This window comes from Arachis stenosperma, chromosome 4 (genome assembly GCF_014773155.1).
Source record: "Arachis stenosperma cultivar V10309 chromosome 4, arast.V10309.gnm1.PFL2, whole genome shotgun sequence".
In the NCBI taxonomy this organism is placed as follows: Eukaryota; Viridiplantae; Streptophyta; class Magnoliopsida; order Fabales; family Fabaceae; genus Arachis; species Arachis stenosperma.
The window spans coordinates 31239276-31263953 of record NC_080380.1 but is presented as its reverse complement, the minus strand read 5'-3'; the positions used below and the strand labels follow the sequence as shown (position 1 = coordinate 31263953).

Genomic DNA, 24678 nt, shown 5'->3' with positions numbered 1-24678 from the left:
GTAGATCTTCTTTTTGCAAGAGCCATCATCACTTTGGCCACTTGCTTGTTCATAGCTTCTATGTGATTATCTCTGATAGCTTCTTCTATCTTTATCTCTGATGGAAGTGACAATCTAAAAATAAGAGAGAGAAGAGAGAGAAGAGAAAAGAAAACTCTGGAAGCAATAAATGCAATTAAACCAAATTAAATCCCACTTCCATTCCCCTATGCCTAGTAACGTGTAAAGCATTAAAAGCAATCAAATCAATTTGAACTTTGTCTTTCCTGTTACCAATGCATGCAATAAATCCAAGTTAATTAAATTTTGAATTCTATAACCTATTGAAAGAAAGTAACTGTGGAAAGCATGCACCATTTCCTTTCTCTTTTCTTTAATTTTGGACCAACCCTTTTGTTTGATAAAAAAAAATTGTTTTGGGCTTCTCATTATTTCTCTGGTCCAATTAATATTTTGTGACGCAATAAACAATTCAGCCATAATGCTTAAAACATTTTTGTACTAAAGACTGAATGTTTCCTCAACACATTGGACTATGATATCTTTAGCCCAAAAGCCAAATCTGCACATTAGCAAAATTATTAATCAACCAAATAAAATTAACAACTTAATAATTTTTCAATTAATTATTTTTAATAATATTTGATCATCATCATATTTTAAAATTTTCCAAACTCAACAAATAATAAATTAACATATTTCAATATGATAAAAACATAGATAAATATAAATAAAATTTAAATTTAATCTTAAAAGACTAACATAAATCTCTTCATTAATTTTTTAGAAAATTAAAATATCCTTTTAGAATTAAAACTTTTTAAGTGTTGCTATAAGTTAGATATTAGAAATTAATTATAAAAATATTAAAATAAGTTTTAATCAATTTTAAAATAATCTTTTAGTCAATTTTAAAAAACAAAAATACCCATTTTGGATTATGTGTAAAAAACTACAATACTCCTTGAAATTAATGTTGCTTAATTTGAATTAGAATTACAAACCTGTACTTAATTTGAAAAGACTAAAATACTTTATTTAATTATTTAAAAAACAAAAAATATATTTTTATTTTGAAAGTATATTATATATTAGAAATTTGGATTTGATTTTACTAAACTATTAATTTGATTAATTTTAAAAGAATAAAGTTTAGGTTTAAAGTAACGTTGTTAAATATATTAGAAAGGGTCGTTATCTCGTAAAGATGTAATTTCATAAAGATTTACAGATATTTCTCTTTAGATAATAGTAATGCAACACGTGTATAATATCTATCTTTAGAGAAGTATGTCACACTAGAAACCACTAGTCCTTTCAGCTTGGCTAGCTGATCAGTGTTATTGGTCTCTGTTAATATAGCATGGAGATGTGGCCGCTGTTTGGATGGGTTTATTATAGATTTTTTTAATTTTACGAAAATGGGGGCATTTTTTATTATGTGCCTCTAAGCGTACATATCCACTCTAAGGTTTACTTTTTACAGCAACATGTATTTAACCCTCTTTTTAAATGTCCAAAAAAAAATATACCCCTCTTTTTATTTCAATGGATTTGCAACATTTCAAAATACCAAAAATAAAAAATTTAGTAAAAAATATTTATAAAAGAAAGTTTACACTTCTTTAATTTATAACGTTCTAATATTTCTAAATTAGGTTTAAGTCTTATTTAAGTTATATTGGTTGTTGATATTCAAATTTTATGAAACTTTTAAAATAAAATTTTTATATAAAAATATTTATAAAAAATAGTAAATACCTAATTTTTATTTTTAAAAGTCATTTGAAAAAATATATATATAAAGAGACATTTTGATTGTATTAGTTAAAAAGAAAAAAGATTACTCAATTTTTTAAAAAATATGAAACCTAAAAAATAGAATTATAAATTATATATTATTATTTAAATCATTATTTTAGTATTTTAATTTGTAAATTATATATTTTGAAGACTAATCATATTTTACAATAACAAAATATAATTATAATAATAATAATTATGCTATATGTACATAAAAAGTAACTACCCGTATAGAATATATATTGAAATACAAAAACATTTTGAAAATGAATTAAACAGTAAATATATTTATACACAAATACATAATGGTTAATAAACAATTTTATAGTTGATTTTTATGCAATATAATATTTTTATTATAAAAATTATTAGAGTTTATTTATCTTGTGTCCTAAAGATACATATTAAGATTACAAATTGAGAATATTTTTGTTGAAAATACAAAAAATTTAAGTTTTTAATGTCTTTATTTTGCAGTTATTAAATAAAAAAAATTTAAAATCTTCCACTAATACTAAGTTTGTCATATGTCTTTAGGACATATATTAGCTAAACCCAAATTATTATTATGTTATATATATTTTGTCCCCACTATCAAAATTTTCTAGATCCATCACTGATTAGAATCATTGCTAATTAAAAATATAAGTAGACCTAGTGATACTAACACGAAAAATAAGTGTTCTAAATTATAAAGGCAAAAACAATGACAAACTTTACTCATATCAAATAATCATATAAAATAAAAATCAATTTATCTATATGGTGTCATCGTATCCATTTCCAGCCACTCTGAATTTTAAAATAAAAAAAGTTTAATTATTCTGTTGGTTCCTATAGTTTCACCAAATTTACAATAGGTCTCCATACTTTTTTTTTTCAATTGAGTCCCTTCGATCACTGCTTTTAATTTTGTAATTAGAAACTTTTCATATTAAAAACGTTAAGATTAACAAAATATTTCTCTCAAAAAATATGTAGTCAATGATCTAATTAGATTCTTAATTTTAGATACCTTAAATTTGCGAGTATTCTGTTAACTCTAACATTTTTTACATTATTAAGGACTTAATTACAAAATTAAAAGTAATAAAAGGACTCAATTGAAAGAAAAAAGAAATATAAGGACCTAAATTTTTTCCGTTAACTCTAACATTTTTTACCTCTTTCTAAGTTGCTGTATTGATCTCTTCTGAATTAACTCTTCGAGCTGTGTGCTTTCCAAGCTTGTCATTTTACTTTCTTTAATTAACTCCCAAATTAGGGATTTCAAAGCTGATCATTTTACTTGACCAAAGACCTTAGATTAGCAAAGAGAAATGTTTCAATGGTAATCCCAAATCTAAACCCTTGAGCAAGTGCTTTGTCCTCAAGAAACAATTTTAGCTTTTGATTTATAACAGTGATTATCAGAGAACACTTTCTCTATTTATCCCAAATTGGAGTTGCAGAGATTTGAAAAAGGTGTAAAAAAAATAAATTGCATATAAATGGAAATAAATCACCTTTATCTTTTGACTTAGCTTAACTTGCTTTGATTTGGGTGATTAGTCACTACCTTTTGAGTTTTACCCCTCTCTCTCTGATTTTGACTGAAGCAAAGTTTGTTTTGGAGAGCTTCAGCTTGGTGGAGACTTCTTAGACTTGGGTTGGATTCTTTGATTTATTATTTTTTAGACTTTGTTAAGTAGAGAACTCACTAACTATATTTGTTTCAATTATTCTATCTTATTGGGCTGATGTTGTCGTATGTTTGGCTTGCAACATTAATCATAATAATTAAAAGCTAATTAGGTGTTTAACACATTAGATCAATGTTTATTATCATCAATTGAATTAATTAATTTTTTAATTCAACAATTTTGGTTAACAATTATTTTTATATTTTACTATTAATTTTCTAATATTAATATATATTATTTTAATATTAAATAAAAAAGTCTTGGTAAGATTATTTTTTGATATCAATATATATTAATTATTATACATATTAACAATGGTAAGATTTTTTTATTTAATGTTAAAATAATATATATTAATATTAAAAAAATTAATAGTAAAATATAAAAATAATTGTTAACAAAAATTTTGATAAAATTATAATTTAATAATTAAAAAATTATTGAAGGCTATTTTAGAAAAAAATAATTTAATTATTAATTTATTTAAAAATTTTGGTAAAATACAATTTAATTAATAAAAATTTATTAAAAGATATTTTGGTAAGTAAAATTTAATAATAAAAAAAATAAAATTTTTGCTAAAAAATATTTTTGTAAAAGATAATTTATTTTTTTTAAAATGGATAAAGTTAACATTAGTTAACACAAAAAAATTAAAATGGATTAAAAAGGGAGTTTTTTAAAAATTATAAGAAAAGAGAATGTACATTTTACAAATAAAAAGAAGAAGAGTATCATTTTAATATCTCTTAAGAAAAAAGAATGAAATTTTCTCTTATTTATTTTTCAAACATTTTTTTTAATAATTTTTATATATGTGGTTACTTTTATTAATTATTAGTGATAATGATTCTTAATAAGATAAATAAAACTTCGATAAATTTTTATTGAAATTTTATTCTCTAAATGTGTATTTTAGATCAAAATAAAAAAATTATTTTAGTCAATTATATAATTCTCTCACTGAATTAACATAATATTGATAACAAAAGTTATTTTTTCTCTTTATTATGCTGAATCGTTATCAATTTTAAAATACTAAATACTCGTATTAGCAAGACACCTATGTAATTCACCTCAAAGTTTATAATCAAAACGATACTAAAGAAATCTACAAAACATATATATAAGTTGTTCGGTCGGGGCGGTTACCGGACAACTCGGGTGAACACTTGAGGGGGTGAGAACGCTTCAATCGTGGTCGTGCTAGGTTTGAATCTGCCGGGTAGCCAAAACCCACCTTCTTCGAAGCTTCTTTGCACAGCTGTGGCGGCCAGCTGTCCCGAGCGGATGCGCGGGTCGGATAGGTTCGGGTCCCCTGACCGTTGAGGTCGGGTGGTGATCGGGTCGGGTAGGCCCAAGTTCTTTCTTGGGCCGGGCCATAACAGTGCCCCCGACGCGTGAGCAACAGCCGCGTGGGGCTGTTGGTGACGCGACGTTCCTGGCCTCTTGTGTTGTCGCTAATTCGAACGTCCGTGGGGAGGACGTGCCCCTTTCACGCGTGCCTGTTTGTTGCTGGGGCGATTGGTTACTGCCTCGTTTTTCGCGTCGAGCATTAAATGTTCATAATGGGTTTGAAACCCTTTATGCAAAGAATGATATGCCCTTCGACTTTCGCGCTCCCTTTGATGGTGGTTTTAAAACTGTTCAGTACCACTTTTGGGGTTTATTTGGCGATCATCTCCTCTGATTCCAATTCTGTTGTCCTCCATCTCCTTCTTCTTTATTAATTCTAGGACGTTTGTTGCTGCCTTCTTTCCAGATTTTTGTCATCAACACAGGTAATTTTCTTTATCTTTTGTCATTTTTTGCTTCTGCCATTACTTCTTTTTGTGCATGTATGTTTATCTTGCATGATGGTTGATCTTAGGTCCTAGGGGGGGTTGCCATTCTTAGTGTGACTTTGTTTGGACCTTTAACTTTTAATCGTGTTTAGCCTTAGTTGGGGAGTAGTGTGGGGGTAGCTTCTGTATTCGTTCCGAGCACCCGACCTCTTAGACTGACTGGATGGTCCCCCCCATGTAGGTATGGCTCGCACCGCCTCCCGGGCTTCCCCTTCTCCCGCGGTGTATGACCCCTACGCCTGGGTTGTTTCTGATGTAAAGGACTCTCCCAATCAAATGGGTGAGGAGGAGCTCATCGAGTTCCGTCAGAATGAGTACTTATGCGGAGGGACAGACGAGGAGGCCAATTACGACGTCTTCGTCCTGGCTCCTCATGAGCGCTTGTACGAGCTCAATTTCCACGCCCCCCGAGTTGCCGACTGGATTTGGTTCTACAAATCCATGTTTACTCAATTGGGAGTCCGTATTCCCTTTTCCGCCTTCCAGATGGTGCTTCTAGGTCGGATTTTCGTTGCGCCATCGCAATTGCATCCGAACAGCTGGGCTTCAATCCGTTGTTTCGAGATGGTTTGTGAATATCTCGAGCTGCCAGTGTCTGTAGATGTTTTTCGTTTATTTTTCAATCTTACAAACCCTTCGAAGGAAGGGAAACATAAGAAGGGGTTCATGTCCTTCCGGTCTGCCCAAGGTCGGAGGATTTTTGGTCTGTTTGAGGACTCCTACCATGGATTTAAGGATAAATATTTCAAGGTCCATCCGGTCAAAGGTCGTCATCCCTTTTGGTTGTCGTTGGAGGGGGCACGCCTCATCCCGACCTATTGGAGCTTCGGGGCAGGGTCCAACGCCTTTATTAAAGTGTCCTATAAGGGCATGTCTACGGTGGACAGGAGGATTGCCAACGTGTTGCTGGCAATCTTTGGGAGGAATCATGTGAAATCCTCACCTCCTCATGGGTGACCGGGAGGCCGGTCGAAACTATATTTGTGAGGAATCTTTGCTTGCTTTGTCTCTTAGCATCTTGCTTTTCCTAATAACTTATTGCGACTAACGGACTTCTTTTCCTTTTCACAGTGGGAATGTCTGCCGAGATAACGAGTCTCCCCAACTTGTTCCAAACCTTCCTATGCGCGAGTGACGACGAGGGGGGTAATGAGAAATTTGCTGCTGCCCCGGAGGACAAGGCCGCCTCTGAGCAAGGGGCTGCGGTCGACGAGACCGGCACCCCGGCTCAGGGTGCCTCGGTTCAGGTTGATAAGGTGGTTCACGTTTCCCCCTTCCACGAGGTGGTCGGTACTGGGGGTTCGACGTCCAACCCTGATGCCGATGACGAGGTGGAGGAGGTTCCTAGCGTCAAAAGGAAGAGGAAAATGTCCAGCAGTCTTGAGGGGGTTCTTACTGTCATAGAGAAGAACTTTGACGCCGGGAACTTTATAGATTCTCAACTGATTCCTGGTACTGAAGAGCATTTTCATGAATCATCCCTTGTCGGGCAAGCGAGGTGGATGTATTGTACTCTCTTGCGCGGCGCAGTGATAGCTCGGAAAGCCGAGTTCGAGCTGTCCGGGATGGAATCTATTCGCAGGAGGTTGGAATCTGCTGGAAAGGCTAATAATGAGCTTAAACGTGAAGTTGAGACTCTCCGGGAGCAGCTGACCCAATCTAATGAGAAGCTTGACGCCGCAGAGAAGAAAGCTGCTGCTGCCGAGAAGAAGGTCACTACCGCTGAGAAAAAGTTGGAAGAGTCGGACGCCACGGTTTCACGTCTCGTTGAGCGCAAAATGACTTTAGAGAGTTAGGTCGGCGCGGCACAAAAACGGGTGGCCGAGATGGAGAAGGAGAAGCAAGCTGTGGAGGCTGAGCTGGCAGCGTTAAAAACAAAGTACAAAGACGTCGTCAAGCAGGGGAAGGGTGCGATCCTGGCGACCGAGGAGGCCCTTAAAGCTCAGGTCAAAATTGTTGCTCCTGATTTTGACACGTCAGCAATTGGTGTCTTCAAGGTGATCAAGGACGGGAAGATTGTTGACGTTCCCAAAAAGTGATTCCTCTCGTTTTGTATGAAACTTTTGGTTGGCCATTTGCTTTGGCTTTTGTGAACATTTTGTTTTATTGGGTTTTTTGCCCGCTTTGTCAATTAATACTTTAATTCGTCTGGTAGTGTTGCCGTTTATGTTCACCGTTTTTGGTTTATAGTTGCCGTTTGTGGGGCCAAGTCGTGGCTTTGTAGTGTAGCCGTTTGCTATCGTGGTGATTTATGGGCTACCGGGGTGATCAATCCCGGGGCCGCGCATTGTTGCCGATTTGTGAGGAATTCGCTTGCGTAGTGGGTTGTCCGGAAAAAGTGAACGAGACAAAAGAAACAAAATTTGCACAAGTATATCTTATTCGGTAATTGCGTAAAAGTACAATTCGGTGATGAAAAGTACAATTCCGTGAATGAAATACTTAGCTTGATTGGTCGGGCATGTCGCCTCATGTACTAGGAGTAGAATCTTCTCAGGTTGTTTACGTTCCACGTTCTAGGGACTTCTTTGCCATCGAGCCTTTCTAACTTGAAAGCGCCTTTACCCATCACTTTTTTTATTCTATAGGGGCCTTCCCAATTTGCCGCTAGCTTGCCTACTCCAGGGGTCGGTAAGCCGATGTCGTTACGCTTTAGGACGAGATCGTTCGGTTCAAACTCCCTTTTGAGCACTTTGGTGTTATAGCGCAGGGCCATTCTTTGCTTCAGCGCTGTTTCCGCCAAATGGGCCATTTCTCTGGCTTCATCTATTAGGTCCTTTTTCACGGCTTCCTCCACTCCTTTCAAAAGTAGTCGCGGGCTCGGTTCTCCAATTTCCACGGGTATTACCGCATCTAACCCGTATGTCAGTCGGAAAGGGGTCTCCTTAGTGGAGGATTGCTCGGTTGTTCGGTAAGACCAGAGGACCGAGGCTAGCTCGTCGGCCCAAGCACCTTTTTTATTATCCAATCGCTTCTTGAGCCCTAACAGGATAATCTTGTTCGCAGACTCCACCTGTCCGTTTGTTTGGGGGTGCTCTACCGAGGAGAACTTCTGTCTTATACCCAGGCCGGTGAGGAACTCCGTGAACTTCTTGTCGTTAAACTGTGTGCCGTTGTCCGAGATACCGACCTCTGGAATCCCGAATCGCGTTATCACCTACCTCCACATGAATTTCCTACAATTGGATGAGGATATGCTGGCCAGCGGCTCGGCCTCTATCCATTTGATGTAGTAATCAATGGCGACTATGAGGTACTTGACTTGCCCAGGACCAACTGGGAAGGGCCCCAAGAGATCGACTCCCCATTGCGAGAATGGTCGGGAGGATGTTAGCAGGCTTAACTCAGAGGCCGGTGCCCTGTGGAAATTGGCGTTCTCTTGACACTTGGCACATTTTCTGACGAATTCTTTGGAGTCTGCCATCATTGACGGCCAATAGTATCCAGCTCGGATCAACTTTCTTGCTAAGGCTTTGCCCCCAATGTGATGTCCGCAGCAACCTTCGTGGACTTCCCTGAGGACGTAGCTCGTCTGGTCGGAGTGTAGGCATTTCAGTAGGGGCTGGTTGATTCCTTTCTTGAATAGCTGTCCCTGGATGATCGCGTACTTGGCCGCTTCCCTTCTTAGTTTCGCGGCATCCTTTTCGTCATCGGGGAGTTTGCCGTTTTCTAAGAAGTTGGTGATGGGGTCTATCCATGAGGGGCCTAGCCTTGATAGGTGTAGAGTGATCGCCGGCTCCCTCGTCATACCTTGGATAAGAAACCGGTTACCCTCTCCCGGCTTGGCGCTGGCCAATTTTGATAGGAGATCTTTCTGTGTATTTCTTTCTCTGGGCACGTGGTGGATCGTGACCTCTTCAAACTTTTGGCTCAAATCCTTGACCTTTTTCAAGTACTTTTGCAATAATGCGTCTCTGGCTTGATAGCTCCCGTTTACCTGGGAGGTGACGACTTGTGAATCGTTGCATATTTCCAACCTCGTTGCTCCGACTTCCGCTGCTAGGGTTAAGCCCCCTATGAGGGCTTCGTATTTTGCTTGGTTGTTCGAAACGGGGAATTCGAACCTGATCGACTGCTCGTATACGACTCCAACCGGGCTTTCCAGGATTATCCCGGCACCCCTAGAGGTCTGGTGGGAGGCTCCGTCTACGTGGAGCTTCCACTGTGCGCTCGCTTCTTCAGTTGGATCTCCCGTTACTTCTACTAGAAAATCTGCCATTGCTTGCGCCTTGATTGCTTGCCGGGGCTCGTACCGTATGTCATATTGGGAAAGTTCGATGGACCAAGTCATCATCCTTCCCGCCAGGTCGGGTTTTTGGAGCACTTGTCGGATCCCTTGGTCTGTTCTTACGACTATCCGGTGACTTTGGAAGTATTGTTTTAACCTCCGTGAAGAGGTCAAGAGTGCTAGAGCTAGTTTTTCCAGTTTGCTGTACCTTAATTCTGCCCCTTGTAAGGCTCTGCTCATGAAATAGACCGGTTGTTGAGCCCTCCCTTCTTCTCTTACCAGAACCCCGGCCAGGGCTTCTCTTGTTATGGCGAGGTATAGGTACAGCGGCTCCCCGACCCTTGGTTTCCCGAGAACCGGGGGCGCCGCCAGGATTTCCTTGAAATGCCTAAAAGCTTCCTCGCACGTGGGCGTCCATTCAAACGCTATCCCTTTCTTCATGAGGTTAAAGAAAGGTAGGGCCTTTGCTGCCGATGCTCCGAGAAACCAGGATAGCGAGGTCAGTCGTCCCGCCAATCTCTGGACGTCCTTGATACAACCCAGGCTCTTCATCTGGAGGATCGCTTGGCATTTCTCCGGGTTAGCTTCTACCCCTCTTTGGGTTATCATGAATCCTAGGAACTTTCCAGCTTCCATAGCGAAGGCACATTTGAGGGGATTGAGTCTCATGCCATGTTGTCAGAGAGAGGCGAATACCTTTGCCAGGTCATTCAGAAGGTCGTCAGGTCGTGTTGTCTTTGCGAGGATGTCGTCCACATAGACCTCTACAGTCTTGCCTATGAGGTCGTGGAATATCTTGTTCATCAGCCTCTGGTACGTTGCTCCTGCGTTTTTCAGCCCGAACGGCATCGCCTTATAACAGAAGGTTCCTTCCGGCGTTATGAACGCCGTCTTGTCCTCGTCGGGACGGTGCATCGGTATCTGGTTGTAGCCGGAGTAGGCGTCCATGAAGCTCAAATAGCGGTAGCCTGCCGCAGCGTCGACGAGTGCATCTATGTTGGGGAGGGGGAAACAATCTTTTGGGCATGCCTTGTTGAGGTCGGAGTAGTCTATGCACATTCTCTATTTGCCGCTGTGCTTCTTTACTAGAACTACATTCGAGAGCCACGTCGAGTAGTTTAGTTCTCGTATGAAACCTGCTTCTAGGAGGCTGGCCGTCTGCCTAGCCACCTCCTCTGCCCTCTCCCGCGACATCTTTCGTCTACGCTGGGCTACTGGGCGCGCATCCGACTTCACGGCCAGGTGATGTGACATAATTTCAGGGTCTATGCCCGGCATGTCGGCCGGTATCCAGGCAAATAGATCCCCATTGGCCCTGATCATCTCTACCAGGGGCTTCTTCAATTCATGTGGGAGGTTCCTGTTGACGAACGTGAACTTTTTCTCCGTGTCGCCGACCTTGAACCTTTCCAGGTCCCCTTCTGGTTCCGGCCTGGGCTTGTCGTCTACCCTGGCGTCTAGGTCTGCTAGGAACACCCCCGACGCTTCATTGGATTTCTTCCTTAAGGACAGGCTGGCATTGTCGCAAGCGACCACCGTTTCCAGATCTCCCCTTATGGACCCTACGGACCCATCGTCGGTAACAAACTTCATGACTAGAAGCTTCGTGTTGATTATCGCTTCAACATCATTGATCGTCTTTCTTCCTAAGATGATGTTGTAGGCTGTGGAATCTCGGAGAACCACGAATTCAGCCATTGCCGATCTCCGGCCCTGTGCCTGTCCCACAGAGATCGGCAGGGATATTACTCCGTCTGGCTTGATGAAGTGGTCGCCTAATCCGATGACCCCGTGTTGGTGCGATGATAGGTCGGCGTCCCTTAATCCTAGAGCGTCAAACACATTGCGAAACATGATGTTTGAGTCTGCCCCCGTGTCGACAAGGATCCATTTGACGAGGCCGGTTCCCACCCTGGCCGTGATGACCATAGGTGGGTTCTCGGGTGCCTCGTCGAACCATTGGTCTTCGGGGCCAAAGGAGACGCATGGGGGCCTCTTAGAACTTCGCATTGGGGCGGAGGAGACTGCTAGGATTTTGGCGTCTTTCTTGTGAGCTGACCTAGATCTCGGCGCGGAGTTTTTGACGGTTACTACGTTTATCGCCGTGAGACCGTGGTCTTTATCTTCTGGCTCTTGTCGCCGCTTTGCCGCTCAGGTCTTGGCCTCTTTGCTGTCTTGGTCGCGTTGCCGTCTCCTCGGCTCCCGTATGAGGTGGGAGAACTCAGAGAGTTTGCCATCTCTTATTGCTTGCTCTAATGCATCCCTCAGGTCAAAGCAGTCTTGTGTTTGATGTCCGTAGCCCTTGTGGTAGTCACAGTAGAGGCTCTTGTTCCCCCCCGTTCAGTCCTTGAGTGGTCGGGGCTTCGATAAGATCCCTCTCTCGGCTATTTGTTGGTAAACTTCCACAATGGGAAGAGTGAGTGGAGTGTAGTTGGTGAACTTTCCGATCCGGGAAAATGATCTGTGTGCCTTGGTCGGTCCTCCCTCCTTGGTTTGGTCTTTGTGTCTCTCCCCGTTACCCTGTTGCCTAGGTTGGTTATAGCCGGAGTGCCGTTTATTGGCGGCCACGACCTGGCTGACTTCTTCGTCATTTATGTATTCCTTAGCCACCGTTTGGATCTCGTGCATCGTCCAAACCGGTTTCGTGGTAAGGTGTTTTTTTGAAAGTCCTCGTTCAGGAGGCCGTTCGTCAGGCAAAGGCTGGCCATCGAGTCGGTTAGGCCGTCAATTTCCAAGCATTCATCGTTAAAGCGATCCAGGTACTTTCTGGTCGGCTCCCCAGGTCTCTGGGTTATCCCGAGCAGGTTGATCGGGTGTTTTGCCTTTGCTATCCGCGTTGTGAACTGAGCCAAGAAGGCACGGCTGATGTCCGAAAATCTGTAGATGGATCCCTGCGGGAGGCCGTTAAACCATCGGATCGCGGGTCCGGCTATGGTGACTGGGAAGGCCCGGCACCTCACCTCATCCCCTACTCCCTCCAGATTTATTCTAGCCTCGAAAGCCGTGAGGTGTTCCAGTGGGTCTTGAGTTCCATCGTACCTCATGTCCGTTGGTTTGTCGAAGTGCTTCGGCAACCGGACCTCAAGGATGGACCGATGAAACGGGGTGGCGCCCATTATCACGGGTTGCCGTGTCCTCACAGGCCTTCCTTCCCCGCCTTCGCGATCTCGTCCCGTGTGGAACGTTTCCTTACCTCGGGAGTAGATGATTGTGTCGTTTCGTCTTCTCGGGATGGGAGAGTCTTCTCGGGTGCTTTCCGCTTCCGTTCTGAAAGCGGAGGCGTGCCGGGGGTGACTTTGGTGGGAATCCCTCTCCCGGCTCTCTGGGGACGGGGAGTAAGTAGGATTAATGGTCCGTCGATCGTGCTCCTGATCAGCTAGCTGTCGTTCCAGATTCTGGACTCTGTGGCGTAGCTCCTGCATTATTCGGGCGCTGTCACCGCCAGTTCCTCTGAAAGGTCACGTCTCTCGCGTCCTTGTTCGTGTTTCGATGTGTTGCCGGGGGGACCTTCGCCGTCCTCCCGGTGATGCGACAGAGGCCGCCGCCTCTGCGCCGGCTGCTCGGCCTTGATCTCCAAGACCCGGCACAACTTCCATAACCACTCCCCACAGACGGCGCCAATGTTCGGTCGGGGCGGTTACCGGAAAACTCGGGTGAACACTTGAGGGGTTGAGAACGCTTCAATCGTGGTCGTGCTAGGTTTGGATCTGCCGGGTAGCCGAGCACTTGTTGAGGAAAAAGAGGGGGTCCCACCTGCAAAAGACACTCCGACGCTCTAGTCAGCTAGTGTGCAGGTGGGGAATAGGTTAGGTGGAAAGTGTGACGTACCTTGGGGGAGGGTAGGACCCTTCCCTTATATACTATGTCAGGTGTGGGCCCTAGGAGGGCAGAACTCACCTTCTTCGAAGTTTCCTTGCACAGCTGTGGCGGCCAGCTGTCCCGAGCGGATGCGCGGGTCGGATAGGTTCGGGTCCCCTGATCGTTGAGGTCGGGTGGTGATCGGGTCGGGTAGGCCCAAGTTCTTTCTTGGGCCGGGCCGTAACATAAGTCAAATTATTTTACCTAAAAAGATGGTACAACACCTATGCTAAACAATTCTTTTATTGTTCAAAATATTTAAAGAAAATTATTATTACCAGGAGAGTTGAGTTTCGGGTCTACACTGTCCCCAATTTTTTTACCTCTTGTTACGAAAAATATCCAACCCAAAGACACAAAGCTGCTCATTTTCCGCACAAGCCAGCCATCTCTAGTTTCCAATAGTGTCGGACACTATCTCGCCAGCCGCCTCCAACTCCCCTTATACGTGTCTCTATCCTAACGAATACAATGAAATCTCTTTATAATCTAACATCTGTACATTATAATTTTTCTATTAGAAAACATAAATTTTATATTAGTTTTAAAAGACTAAAATATCCTATTTAAAATTAATTTTGAAGTCTAAAACACTCTTTTCAGAATTAAAGTTGTTCTTTTAGAAATTTGAAATTTATTTTAAAATTTAAAAACTGAAATATAGTATATAAGATTAATTTCAAAAAGACTTTAATGCTCTTTTAAAATTATGGTTGTGTTTTAGTGTAGAATTTGTGAATTATTATTATTATTTGAAGGTATTGAAAATGGTTGAATATATTCAATATTAATTTTTAAACGGTACAAAAAAAATATTATTTAAAAAAAAAATAAGTTGAAAAAAGTCATGTAGATATGCGATGCAATTTCGCGGAAATACTCAAAACAGGGTACTTAGAGGACAAAAGGGTTTGATCGATATCTCTATCTTTTGGCATACACATTTATGCACCGTTTATTACGATTTGTCATCTTTATCATCATTATTATCAGCAGAAATTACTCTCTGGAATTAAACGTAGTTCCACTAGCTGTCATTTTGTTAAGTGCGAGTGTCAAATACAAATTATTTTCCCCCAGTTTTTGTCGGTATAACTATTATACTTAAAGAGTTACCATTGGAGTAGTTTGGACCTCGCAGTAAAAAAAAAAAAAAAAAGGGAAAAGAGCAAAACAAGAAGAGGTTGGAAGCAGTTGTCACAGAGAGAGAGAGCATACTACCTACTTAATAGGGGGATGCGGCGGTGAAGTTGAGGAAGAAGAGAAAGTTAGAAAGAAGAAAAAAAAAGAGAAGCTTGAGTCAGTTGATTTCACCTCATATAATTATTATGAGTGGCGAAAAGGAAAAGAGCACTGTTACCAGTGCTCCTCCTTCTCCTTCTCCTTCTTCAGTTGCTCCTTCTGTTGAATTCTCCAAAGGCATCAATGGCCTCCAGAAGGTTATTCTCCGCGAGTCTCGCGGTTCCTCCGCCGAGGTATCCCTCTGTCTCTCTCTCCCTGCGTTTCCGATCTGCTTCCATTTCATTCGCCATTTCGCATTCTCACTCTCTAATCACCGATTCTCGTTCTCTCGCTTCGCCTTATTTTGTTTTCCTGTTTTCGGATCTAGATTTTCTATTCATGATTTAATTTTTGCATCGATCTGAATTCCCGACTGGTTTTGGTGAGAATAATCTGCGAAATCAGCGTGCCGATAGCGTTTTTCTGTTGTTCAGTTTTGGTGTTCTTCTTGTCAATTTTCCGAGGAAATCCAGATTTTGAGTGAAAATGTTTATCACTTCATTCTACACGTAACCGGCTATTGTGTAGGGAAGACTGAGTATATTTACTTGAGGTTCTGTTATAGATTCAGTTATTGCAATAAGTGATCGTAACTAACTCCGATGCGGTTGCTTGCAATTGCGTGCCACGAAATTGATGAACATACTTGTTTACCTCGATTCAGTTTCACTCAATAGGATTATTGGCTAGGTCTGGGAGATGATTATTGATAATGCCTTTTCATTTGTGTGTGTATTGTGGTTTTCAGGTCTACCTGTATGGTGGTCATGTGACCTCTTGGAAGAATGACCATGGCGAAGAATTGCTTTTTCTCAGTAGTAAGGTGCCGCATGCAATTTTCGTTGTCAAATGTCAATAAAGATAAAACTAAATAAATAAATAAGTATACTTTAGATCTCTTTTTTTCTGCAGAATGTTAGTTTGCTTTGAGTACATTAAGTGTGTAAACAGAAATAACATGAATTCTAAAAGCTGTTGTAGTACTTATGGTAGTTTGAGATATTAAGCATCACTAAATCCTATTCACTCTGAATTAATATCTTTTCTATATCTTGATAATTCCGGGCCAAATTATGTGAGTATGGTCTGTTCATCTTTTCCGTCTTGTTTGCTGTGCAGGCAATATTTAAGCCACCAAAGGCAATTCGTGGTGGGATTCCAATATGCTTTCCGCAAGTACGTAAATGTTAGCGGTTACTGTTCTTGTATAATTGCTTTTATCATGATGATAACACTGTCTTTGAAGGGCTAAAAAGGGATAAGAATGCAAAAGGACATGGGAGGGGAAGTGTTAATTTGTAGTGTGTTCAGAAAACTTTGCTCTAACATTCTCAAAATGAAACATTGTAGAGATAAATCCCAAATTATGAAATCCCTGTGAGAATAACAAAAATGTAGTGCCAGATCTCTCTACTAATCATATTATTGGTTGAAGGTTCAATGGGGTATGTTAAAATCGGGGTGTTAGCGACTCAAGTATTACAGGGTGCCCAAAGTCCTACATCGGGTAGTATGGGATGCTTGACGTTGTATTTAAGGAGAGTGGTTCTTCATCCTTAACGGTTAGCTTTTAAGGTGTGGTTTCCCACTCCCCTTAGGTACTTAACATGGGGTTATTTGCTGGCATTGGGATGGTTTGTATAAAAAGAACGAGTGGGCTTTTGGTTATTATTAACATCGCTGCTGCAATCAATGAAAGACAACCATTATTTTTAAACTTTTTTTGGAAATCCTTTATAAGAGTTTTCATTTTGGAATTCACTTCCGACTTGAGGTGATCACATTAATTGGAATTATTGTGAGATTCTAAATAAAAGTAAAGAGAAAAACAATTGAAATCATGTAAGTGAAATTGAAAAAAAATCCTACAATCTATTTCTGACTATCAATCATCACACTTAGTAAGTGGCTTTCTAAAAATTGCTGGTTATTATCAGTACTTGTTGGAATAAATGGTCAACAAAATTTGCTCTTTGCAGTTTGCAAGCCATGGCACCCTTGACCAGCATGGCTTTGCTAGAAACCGGTTCTGGGCTGTTGATGAAGATCCCCCTCCTTTTCCAACAAATACTTTGAACAAAGCCTTTGTTGATTTGATTCTTAAGCCCTCTGAAGAAGATATGAAGATTTGGCCTCACAGGTATTCGATGGGAACATACAATATTATGTTACCTATGTGTAGAGTACCTTGTTTTAACTTTCATCCTTCTATTTCATATCATGATTCAGTTATATTATTTTTTACTATATTCCTTTCTGCTTGCATATAGTTTTGAGTATCGTATAAGGATAGCTCTGGGACCTGGAGGAGACCTTATGTTGACTTCTCGGATCAGGAATACAAACAGTGATGGGAAGCCATTTTCGTTCACCTTTGCTTATCATACGTATTTCTCTGTATCAGACATAAGGTAAACGCTTGAGATCTTTTTGTCTCGCTCAATATCGAAGTTTCAATGATATGATCATTTATATACTTATTCTGTTGGCACAGTTAGCAGCTTTGTATTAATCTCAATTATAGCAGTTCATTGGTCTTGTAAGAAGCTGTTATGCTATTAATATTGATTGGTGATGAAGGTTGTAATGATTGGTTGTTATAATTGTCCTCCAACCATACTCAGAAGCTCCTAATTGTGGCATCAAGAAGTTAATGTATGGCTTGGGCTTTTTAAGTTCTGTTTGGTTTGCAAGAATGTTTTCTATTTTATTTTTAGTGTTTTCAGTTTTAAGAATTTGTGCAAAAGAGGTGAAAACAAAGAAACACCGTTTTTCTGTTTTTTTTTCCCACTTCTTTCTTTACAAAATCTTGGAAATAAAAATAGAAAATGAAAATACGAACCAAATACAACCTAATTTGGCTTTTGGGTGAGAGGATGTATAACTTTGGATGCTTGGTTAAAAGGGGTAGTGGAAAGTCATAAGAAAACTATAAAAGAAGCCATTTAAAAAGATGTTGTTGTAGATTGTTTAACAGAATTTAGATAGATCCGAATGACATCTGTTTAGCCGTGTCTGCGATGCCATAAGGTATAGTTGTCCTAGTTGTGTATCTTTTTGTTGAGATCTATTTCAAGTTCCTCATAGCAAACAAGGAATTTTCTGGTTAGAAGTTGGGTGTCAACTTGATTTGCAGGCCAGAATTGTTGATCTCTTCCTTACTAAGTAAGCTGTTTGTTAAAATTTGTATGTGAATATGAAAGTCAGTGTGGATTTATGGACTGGGGTGTATGAATGTTCAGAGTGATTATGCAGAATCACAGATTATGAAAGTGTGCTAACAGTCTAACATAGAAGTGATGAGCAACAGTAGTTTCTTGAATTAAATGTGCAACATGCATATGTTATCACTGGTCCAGTTAAATATTCGGTGCATATGTACTTTAAAATGCACTTAACTGCCTGCTTAAGTTCGGTCTAATTGATCTTGAATTAAAATTTTTCATCTATATAACAGGCTTCATTTTTCTGTGCCATTACACACTGCTTCATGTTGGCTTTTTACGTTGTTTTTTTAATATAAAATTATAAATATATAGACTGAGTTCCTAATTGGTTTATTTTATTTATTCAGCGAGGTTCGGGTAGAGGGATTAGAGACCCTGGATTATCTTGACAACTTGCAGAACAAGGAACGCTTTACTGAGCAGGGAGATGCTTTAACATTTGAATCAGAAGTGAGTGTGGTTTTTCTTTTTCTTTCTTTTTTCTAGGAAGCCCCCTATATTCTGATATTAAATATAGGGTTTAACATGAATATGCTTCAATACTTGATTATCTGGACTAATAGAACATGCTTTTTATTTTTCATTCTTCAGTATTCAGCTCAGTTTAAAATTTGGGTTTTCTATTGTTGAGTTCTTGCCCAGAGTGGCCGTAAATGCTTTTTTAAGATTAAACCATTAATATGTCTTTACCTATGTTTAATTTATTGCTAAAGACTGTTCATAATACATAATCACAATTGGTGGGTTTTTATTGCATTTCCATGTTTCAAGGTTGATAGGCTCTTGTTTTAGAGGCTTGCTAGAGTTAAATCAATTTTAATGTCTCTACCAAAAAGTTCAGGCTTTTGCATCATTTTGTATGAGATGTTTCTTAACAAATTCTTTCCAACCCTTCACTATGGCTCTCTTCTTTTTGTTGTCTTTTCATTCTTTCCATTCTTATCTTCTATTTTATTTTATTGGTGACTCGATGCCTATCCTTCACAATTTTTGTTTTTATATGAAGTTTTGAAAATAATTAAAATAACTAAATATGTATTTTAACTAAAACTTCACCTTGGGGTTTAATGGTGAGATAATGGTTAAATGTGACTTACATGCTCTCTTTTAATAGTCTTTATTTTATAGATTTTGTAGATATTATATGTTAGTGGACTTGAAAAACAATTCAATATAACTAGTAGAGACCAAAAGGTAGTTGCCTTGCAAATCCTCTTTATATTTGTCCATTGACAGATTTAGATGTTTCACTCGATTTAACTTTACCATAGTAGCAGTAGCTATGGCCTAGGATCTCTTGATTGATGCCACCCATTCCACATCCGGGTCTAGGTTTGGACCCTACCCCCTCTGTGAAGATAAACATATCTTAACAAAATCTTTTCTCCCATAAATGGAAAGATCAAAATTAAAAGTATGCACCTAGTTTATATACTTCTGTGCCCGGGAATTTAATATTATGTATTTATTTATTTATTTTAAATAATACTCGTTGTAGCCACATGTATGTAGCCAATTCTATTGTAATGATGTTTTATAAGATTTTAGTTTAAGCTGATATTTCTCATGTCTTTGATATGATAGGTTGACAAAATATATCTTAGCACTCCTACAAAGATCGCAATTATTGATCACGAAAAAAAGAGAACATTTGTTTTGCGCAAAGATGGCCTTCCTGATGCTGGTGAGTATTTATCAAGCTTATCTCATAGGAAAGCTTTCAAGTATACCAGTACACCGGTGTTTCAACAAATTTTAACGATTGATCTTAATTATATATATTATATATATATTTTTTATAATTAAGATCAACAATTAAAACTCACTGAAACATCAATGTACCGGTACACTTGAAAATTTTCCTATCTCATGCCTAATATATGTGTGCCCCATTCATAAAGTACTGAGTGGGACCCCTTTTATTGTTTTTGTGTTTATCTTTCCCTTTTTTTTGGTTGGATAATAGTAAGATGTTAAAGAGAGGAAGAACACAGAGATATTGGAAGGTACGATGTTCTCTTACAAAACAATAAGCAACAGAGAGAAAAGCTGCCAACGGAGCAAAACTTTATAAAACAATCACGAGATTACACTAGATATGGAATAAACACTTAAGTGTGTTGCACATGATTTGCATGCTAAAAGATTTGTCAATGTGCATTAGCATAGATTGGCACTGCCACAAAGGGTTAGCTTCCTTTCTTTTCCAAAGCCAACAAAGCTAGTCAACAAGAACTTATCTGACTATCCGAGGTTTTTGGCACATCTTACACCCGTCAAAGAGATACCAAACAAAGTGAAAGTATGCCATAATATAATAGATCTAAAAGAGATGTTTTAAATATTTGAACTCACGTGAACATGACACACATCATTGAAAACACCTTGGCCTTCAAATTTGCAACATTTCATTTATGTTAAATTTGTTAAGCACTATTTTTTAAATAAAAAATTTAACCTTTGTTAAGTATCTAACGAAAGTGGGAAACCACACCTTATTATTCGGTATTCATCTTAATCCATCCTATAGGTAGCCCTTTCGATGGCGCCAACAACCAGGCTCTAATGATTGTTAGGTACCTAAGGAAAGTGGGGAACAATACCTTAAAAGCTAGCTGATAAAGGAGAAGAACCACTCTCCTTATATACAACATCAAGCATCCCATGCTACCCAACGTGGGACTTTGAGCACCCCATAATACCCAAGTCCCTAACAACCTTCTAGGAATGAACTAGGAATTTGAAGTATGATACTTGATACACTACAGAATGCCCTAGAAGGATCAAGAGATCAAGACCTTTCTAGAAGACAACTGGACAGTGATGGAATCCCAAAAGATCGTTTAATTCTAAGGAGTCCATATTGTTTAGTTTGAAAGATAGTTGGAAGTTGGAACTTCCAATCATTAGTGTCTTGTAAACTAAATTTTTGGATAGAAGAATTGCCTGAGGAGGAAAACAAGACTTGGGAGAGGTTTAATCAAATGATGAGTTTTTTTCCCAAGGGCACTTGTCATTTTTTAAGCTTTATAATTTATATTATATATACAAGAACGGAATGAGATACAGTGAAGGTCAAGTTTTCTGTTATATATCTTATAAACTTATGGTTTTTGTTTTTCACTCCATGTCTAAATCTTTTTAAGTTTCTAAGTTACTCCAAGTAATGATGTTTAATTTAAGGCGGCTATGGCATTTTCTTGATCAAAGTTCAATGTCTTTGAATTTCTTGATTTCGTGTGTTTGAGTTTGATTTTAAGTCAGGAATTTAAAAGCAGTACTTATGAATTTGGGAGAATCCAAAGCCATGATTGAAATTAATAGCTTAATCTAACACAAGCAAACAATTATGTACAAAGGGTGAATTACTACATATGCCTCATTATAATTTTATTAAAATTCAATTGTATGTTGTTTAAATGGCTACCTAAATGTATTTTTCGTTTATCCATCCAGTGGTGTGGAATCCTTGGGATAAGAAAGCAAAGGCTATGGCTGATTTTGGTGATGATGAGTACAAGCATATGCTCTGTGTAGAGGCTGCTGCTGTTGAAAAGGCCGTCACTTTAAAACCTGGAGAAGAATGGAAAGGGAGACTAGAACTTTCAGCTGTTCCATCTAGTTATTGTAGTGGGCAGCTTGATCCCCAGAGGGTTCTTCAGGGCAGCTGAATTATCAATATTGTGCTGTGTCCTGTACAGGTAGTAACCGCAAATTGATATATAATATATTTCATAGAACCCTTTTCATTTGACTTTAATCACGTTTGAAGTTTTGACTTTTGAATACTGTAGAGTTGAGGAGAAATATTCTCCATTTTTTTCCCATGACATGTTTATTTATTTGGAAATCTTTATCTGCAGGTAGCTTGTTGCGACAATTATGGTTTTGTTGATGGGAAAGTGTCTCAAGTGATTTTGCCCCTTGATGTTCCATTTAAATCTTTGTTGAACGGATGCACTCATGTTGCATAGAATTTTATTGAACTACTTTTGTTTACCCATGTAATGGATGGCTATTGTTGTCATGACAGACTGAACAAAGCATATAAGCAGAAGAGTTCACTCCCATGAAAGATGGAAATTGCCGCCTACAATTCAACAGCTTTTCACGTTGGGTTGAATGGCCCAGACTCGGGGATTCTTTCTGAGTCCATAGTTTTTTGGATTCTCAAATACCCCGTAAATTGTTTATTCCTAAATGTTGTAGGCTAAATGAATATGTCATTGGAGAATATTTATAATTTTAAAGGAATGTATCACAGTTCACACAGGACCTGTTGACTGGTATAAATTGTATTTCTGGGTTATTTTGCTATATGATCCTATTATGCTTCTTTTACCTACCTAGTCAAAACACATGTTAACAGAGAATGTTACTCAGGTATGTGATATGCAGATATACTTTGATTAGGTTAGGACTTACGAGAATGTTTTGCTAATTGGTCTGTCTAAAGTTAAATATTTTGAATTACAACTGATCCTATTCATGGTAGAATTTTGAATCAGGAATATATTTAGTCACAGTATTAGAAAGATGCATCATCAGTCATCACTATATTGACATCACACTAAAAGTTTACTCATCCAGATTCACACTTTTTTAATTAGCATTTTGTCTTGCTGGAAAATAGAGAGGAAGAAAACTTATTTAGGGGTATGGCTTTAAACTTCTTTTGGTTTGTGACACAAGACAAGTTCATTCCTAGACAGCGGTAAAACGGAACCTATTATTAAAGGTCCAACTGGATTACTGGAGCGACGATTGCATCAATTTGAGAAGCATACAAGTTTTTCTCCATAAATAAAGTATTAAAATGATTTAATTCCCAAAACAAATAAAACCAGATTATGACGTTTTTGGTGAAGCGGTTGGATTTCAAGAACAGTTCTAAGAATTAAATAAGTTTAATATTTTATTTAGGAAATTTCCCCAACCGAGTTCTCATGATGATAATGCTAGCCATGTTGACATGTTGTTCACTGCACTACACATAGGCAGCATAATCTGAATTATGAAAATGGAATAGTAACGAGTAAGGTATATCTTTGGCATATTTGTTGTTTTGCTAAGACTTTAATCAAATTAAAGATGCTGAGAGTAGCGTGTAATACTGCAACCTTTCGCTGTCATGTTCCTGAATACCAGTGGATTATTCTTCTGCTGCATGGTGCATGCCCCATTGTTTGTTTATAGTAACAGTCTAACACACCACATGCTTGTGAACTCATCGAATCTCATTATCATCCCTTCCATAATTAGCCTCCCTACTTTGTCGTTTGTCCCCAATTTGTGTATAGATAATGCTAACTGTTCAAATTTATATGTAACAAAATACATAAATCATTATATTATAATATATATTTATATTGCTTAAGGGGGAAATCAAGGTCTGCAAGCCAGAATTAAGAAGAATTTGTCACATGTCCCACGACTTCAACTTGTGTCTGTTTTTCTCATTTTAAAGTAAGAAAGGAAAAACCGTAGCCACTTAGTAAGCCCCTATTGAACTTGTAGTAATGTTTTTAAGAGAGAATTCATGCATCGATGGAGGAAATCCATCCAACGATTAATTTTAACTGTTTCTACGGCTAGACGCCTGTTGTATTGCGACAAAAATATGGTATATTAAGGGGAATAGTATATGCACTATGATCTAATCTTAGTTTGTTGCACAATTACTCAAGTCCATGTCCAATGGTTGATTTTCGCAATCATTTTTTTGCAGCTTGCTTCCCCCTTATTAAACACCATTCATTAGTTAGTAAAACATTTGAAAAGTGTGACATTGCGAATTCAATGTAGTAGTTGGAATTGGGAGATGATCACATGCCATTGAGTTGACAATAATCTCATAAAGATGCATCATTTGCTCAGCTTAACATATTCTATAATCTATATATACTGTACTACCTATTTTGTCTCTGAAATTAAAATGTCAGAGTTGTCAATGCATGTCTCTTTCAATCATCTTTATCTCATAAGCATAAACTCAATCACTCACGCTTCATATATAGCCGACCACAGAAAGAGATCATCATATTAAACCTTTTTATAACCGTTTAAAATTAAATAATGGGTAGTTTTGCACGATTAGTTACACATCATCTACTAAAGCAGTTTCTAACAACTTGGACTAATCTTCATTATTGTTGTTATATTAAAGGAAATATTAATGAGTTAAAAATACAACATGGAGCTTTGTAGATTGTTCTGAGCGTTTGATCGAAACACTCAAAACAGAGAATACATTTACATGGTATTTTTGTTTCTTGTTTCTTAATACTTTCTAATTATTTCATGCATTGAAGTTTCTGCATAAAAATAAAAAAAACATTTGAAAAAGTGTAAGTTAACATATCTTAGAAATTAAATGCTCTTTTAATATAAGCAATACATTTACATGGAAATAGTAAATACTATTGCAACGAGTCTTTGTCAAGATGCTAAAAGAGAGGTAAATTAAATTTTTCTTGCGAAAGAATTTGAGTTCGAATTGGAGGGAAAAAAAGTTGAGACTCTGTTATGAGTTTCTTAGCTCTTTCAGACTGAATCAAAGAATCAGAAGATAAATATTTAATTCAACACGATGAAAATGTAAGATACTTCTTGTTTGTAAAAAAAAAGTGCAAATGCTAATTTCATTGGTTAACTTGTTCTCCTACGATACAGTTTGCAATGAAATAGGTTAACATATTCTGAAGGCAGTTTTGATGCATCACGGCACTTCATCATGTGATTACATACACGCCAGA

General features: G+C 38.4%; 2 protein-coding genes across 3 annotated transcripts; one reads left to right on the top strand and one right to left on the bottom strand.

Moving 5' to 3' along the window:
- Positions 1–7805: 7805 nt before the first annotated feature.
- LOC130974848 (uncharacterized) lies at positions 7806–10193 on the bottom strand. Its single transcript, XM_057899690.1, has 2 exons — positions 8532–10193; positions 7806–8486 (listed from the first exon to the last, which is right to left on the bottom strand). The coding sequence occupies exons 1-2, from the start codon at positions 10191–10193 to the stop codon at positions 7806–7808; spliced, it is 2343 nt and encodes a 780-aa protein (XP_057755673.1).
- A 4203-nt stretch (positions 10194–14396) lies between these two features.
- On the top strand, positions 14397–22338 carry LOC130973967 (putative glucose-6-phosphate 1-epimerase). Of its 2 annotated transcripts, none has more exons than XM_057898668.1 (9): positions 14397–14890; positions 15445–15519; positions 15816–15872; positions 16676–16836; positions 16967–17107; positions 18271–18373; positions 19508–19607; positions 21380–21624; positions 21957–22338. In XM_057898668.1, exons 1-8 carry the CDS (start codon positions 14744–14746, stop codon positions 21592–21594), a joined length of 999 nt encoding a protein of 332 aa, XP_057754651.1. In that variant the 5' UTR covers positions 14397–14743; the 3' UTR covers positions 21595–21624; positions 21957–22338. The 2 variants fall into 2 exon arrangements, with proteins under 2 accessions (XP_057754651.1, XP_057754650.1); XM_057898667.1 differs by having other exon boundaries at positions 14402–14890; positions 21787–22323.
- The last annotated feature ends 2340 nt before the right edge of the window (positions 22339–24678 follow it).

What these genes read in the sequence shown, in the direction of transcription:
- LOC130974848 (XM_057899690.1), bottom strand. Translation starts at nt 10,193, where the DNA reads ATGGAAGCTGGAAAGTTCCTAGGATTCATGATAACCCAAAGAGGGGTA. An exon ending in GGATAGAGGCCGAGCCGCTG is followed by an intron (nt 8,487 to 8,531) that starts GCCAGCATATCC and finishes ATGTGGAGGTAG; the next exon opens with GTGATAACGCGATTCGGGAT.
- LOC130973967 (XM_057898668.1), top strand. Translation starts at nt 14,744, where the DNA reads ATGAGTGGCGAAAAGGAAAAGAGCACTGTTACCAGTGCTCCTCCTTCT. An exon ending in CTCGCGGTTCCTCCGCCGAG is followed by an intron (nt 14,891 to 15,444) that starts GTATCCCTCTGT and finishes TGTGGTTTTCAG; the next exon opens with GTCTACCTGTATGGTGGTCA. An exon ending in TGCTTTTTCTCAGTAGTAAG is followed by an intron (nt 15,520 to 15,815) that starts GTGCCGCATGCA and finishes TTTGCTGTGCAG; the next exon opens with GCAATATTTAAGCCACCAAA.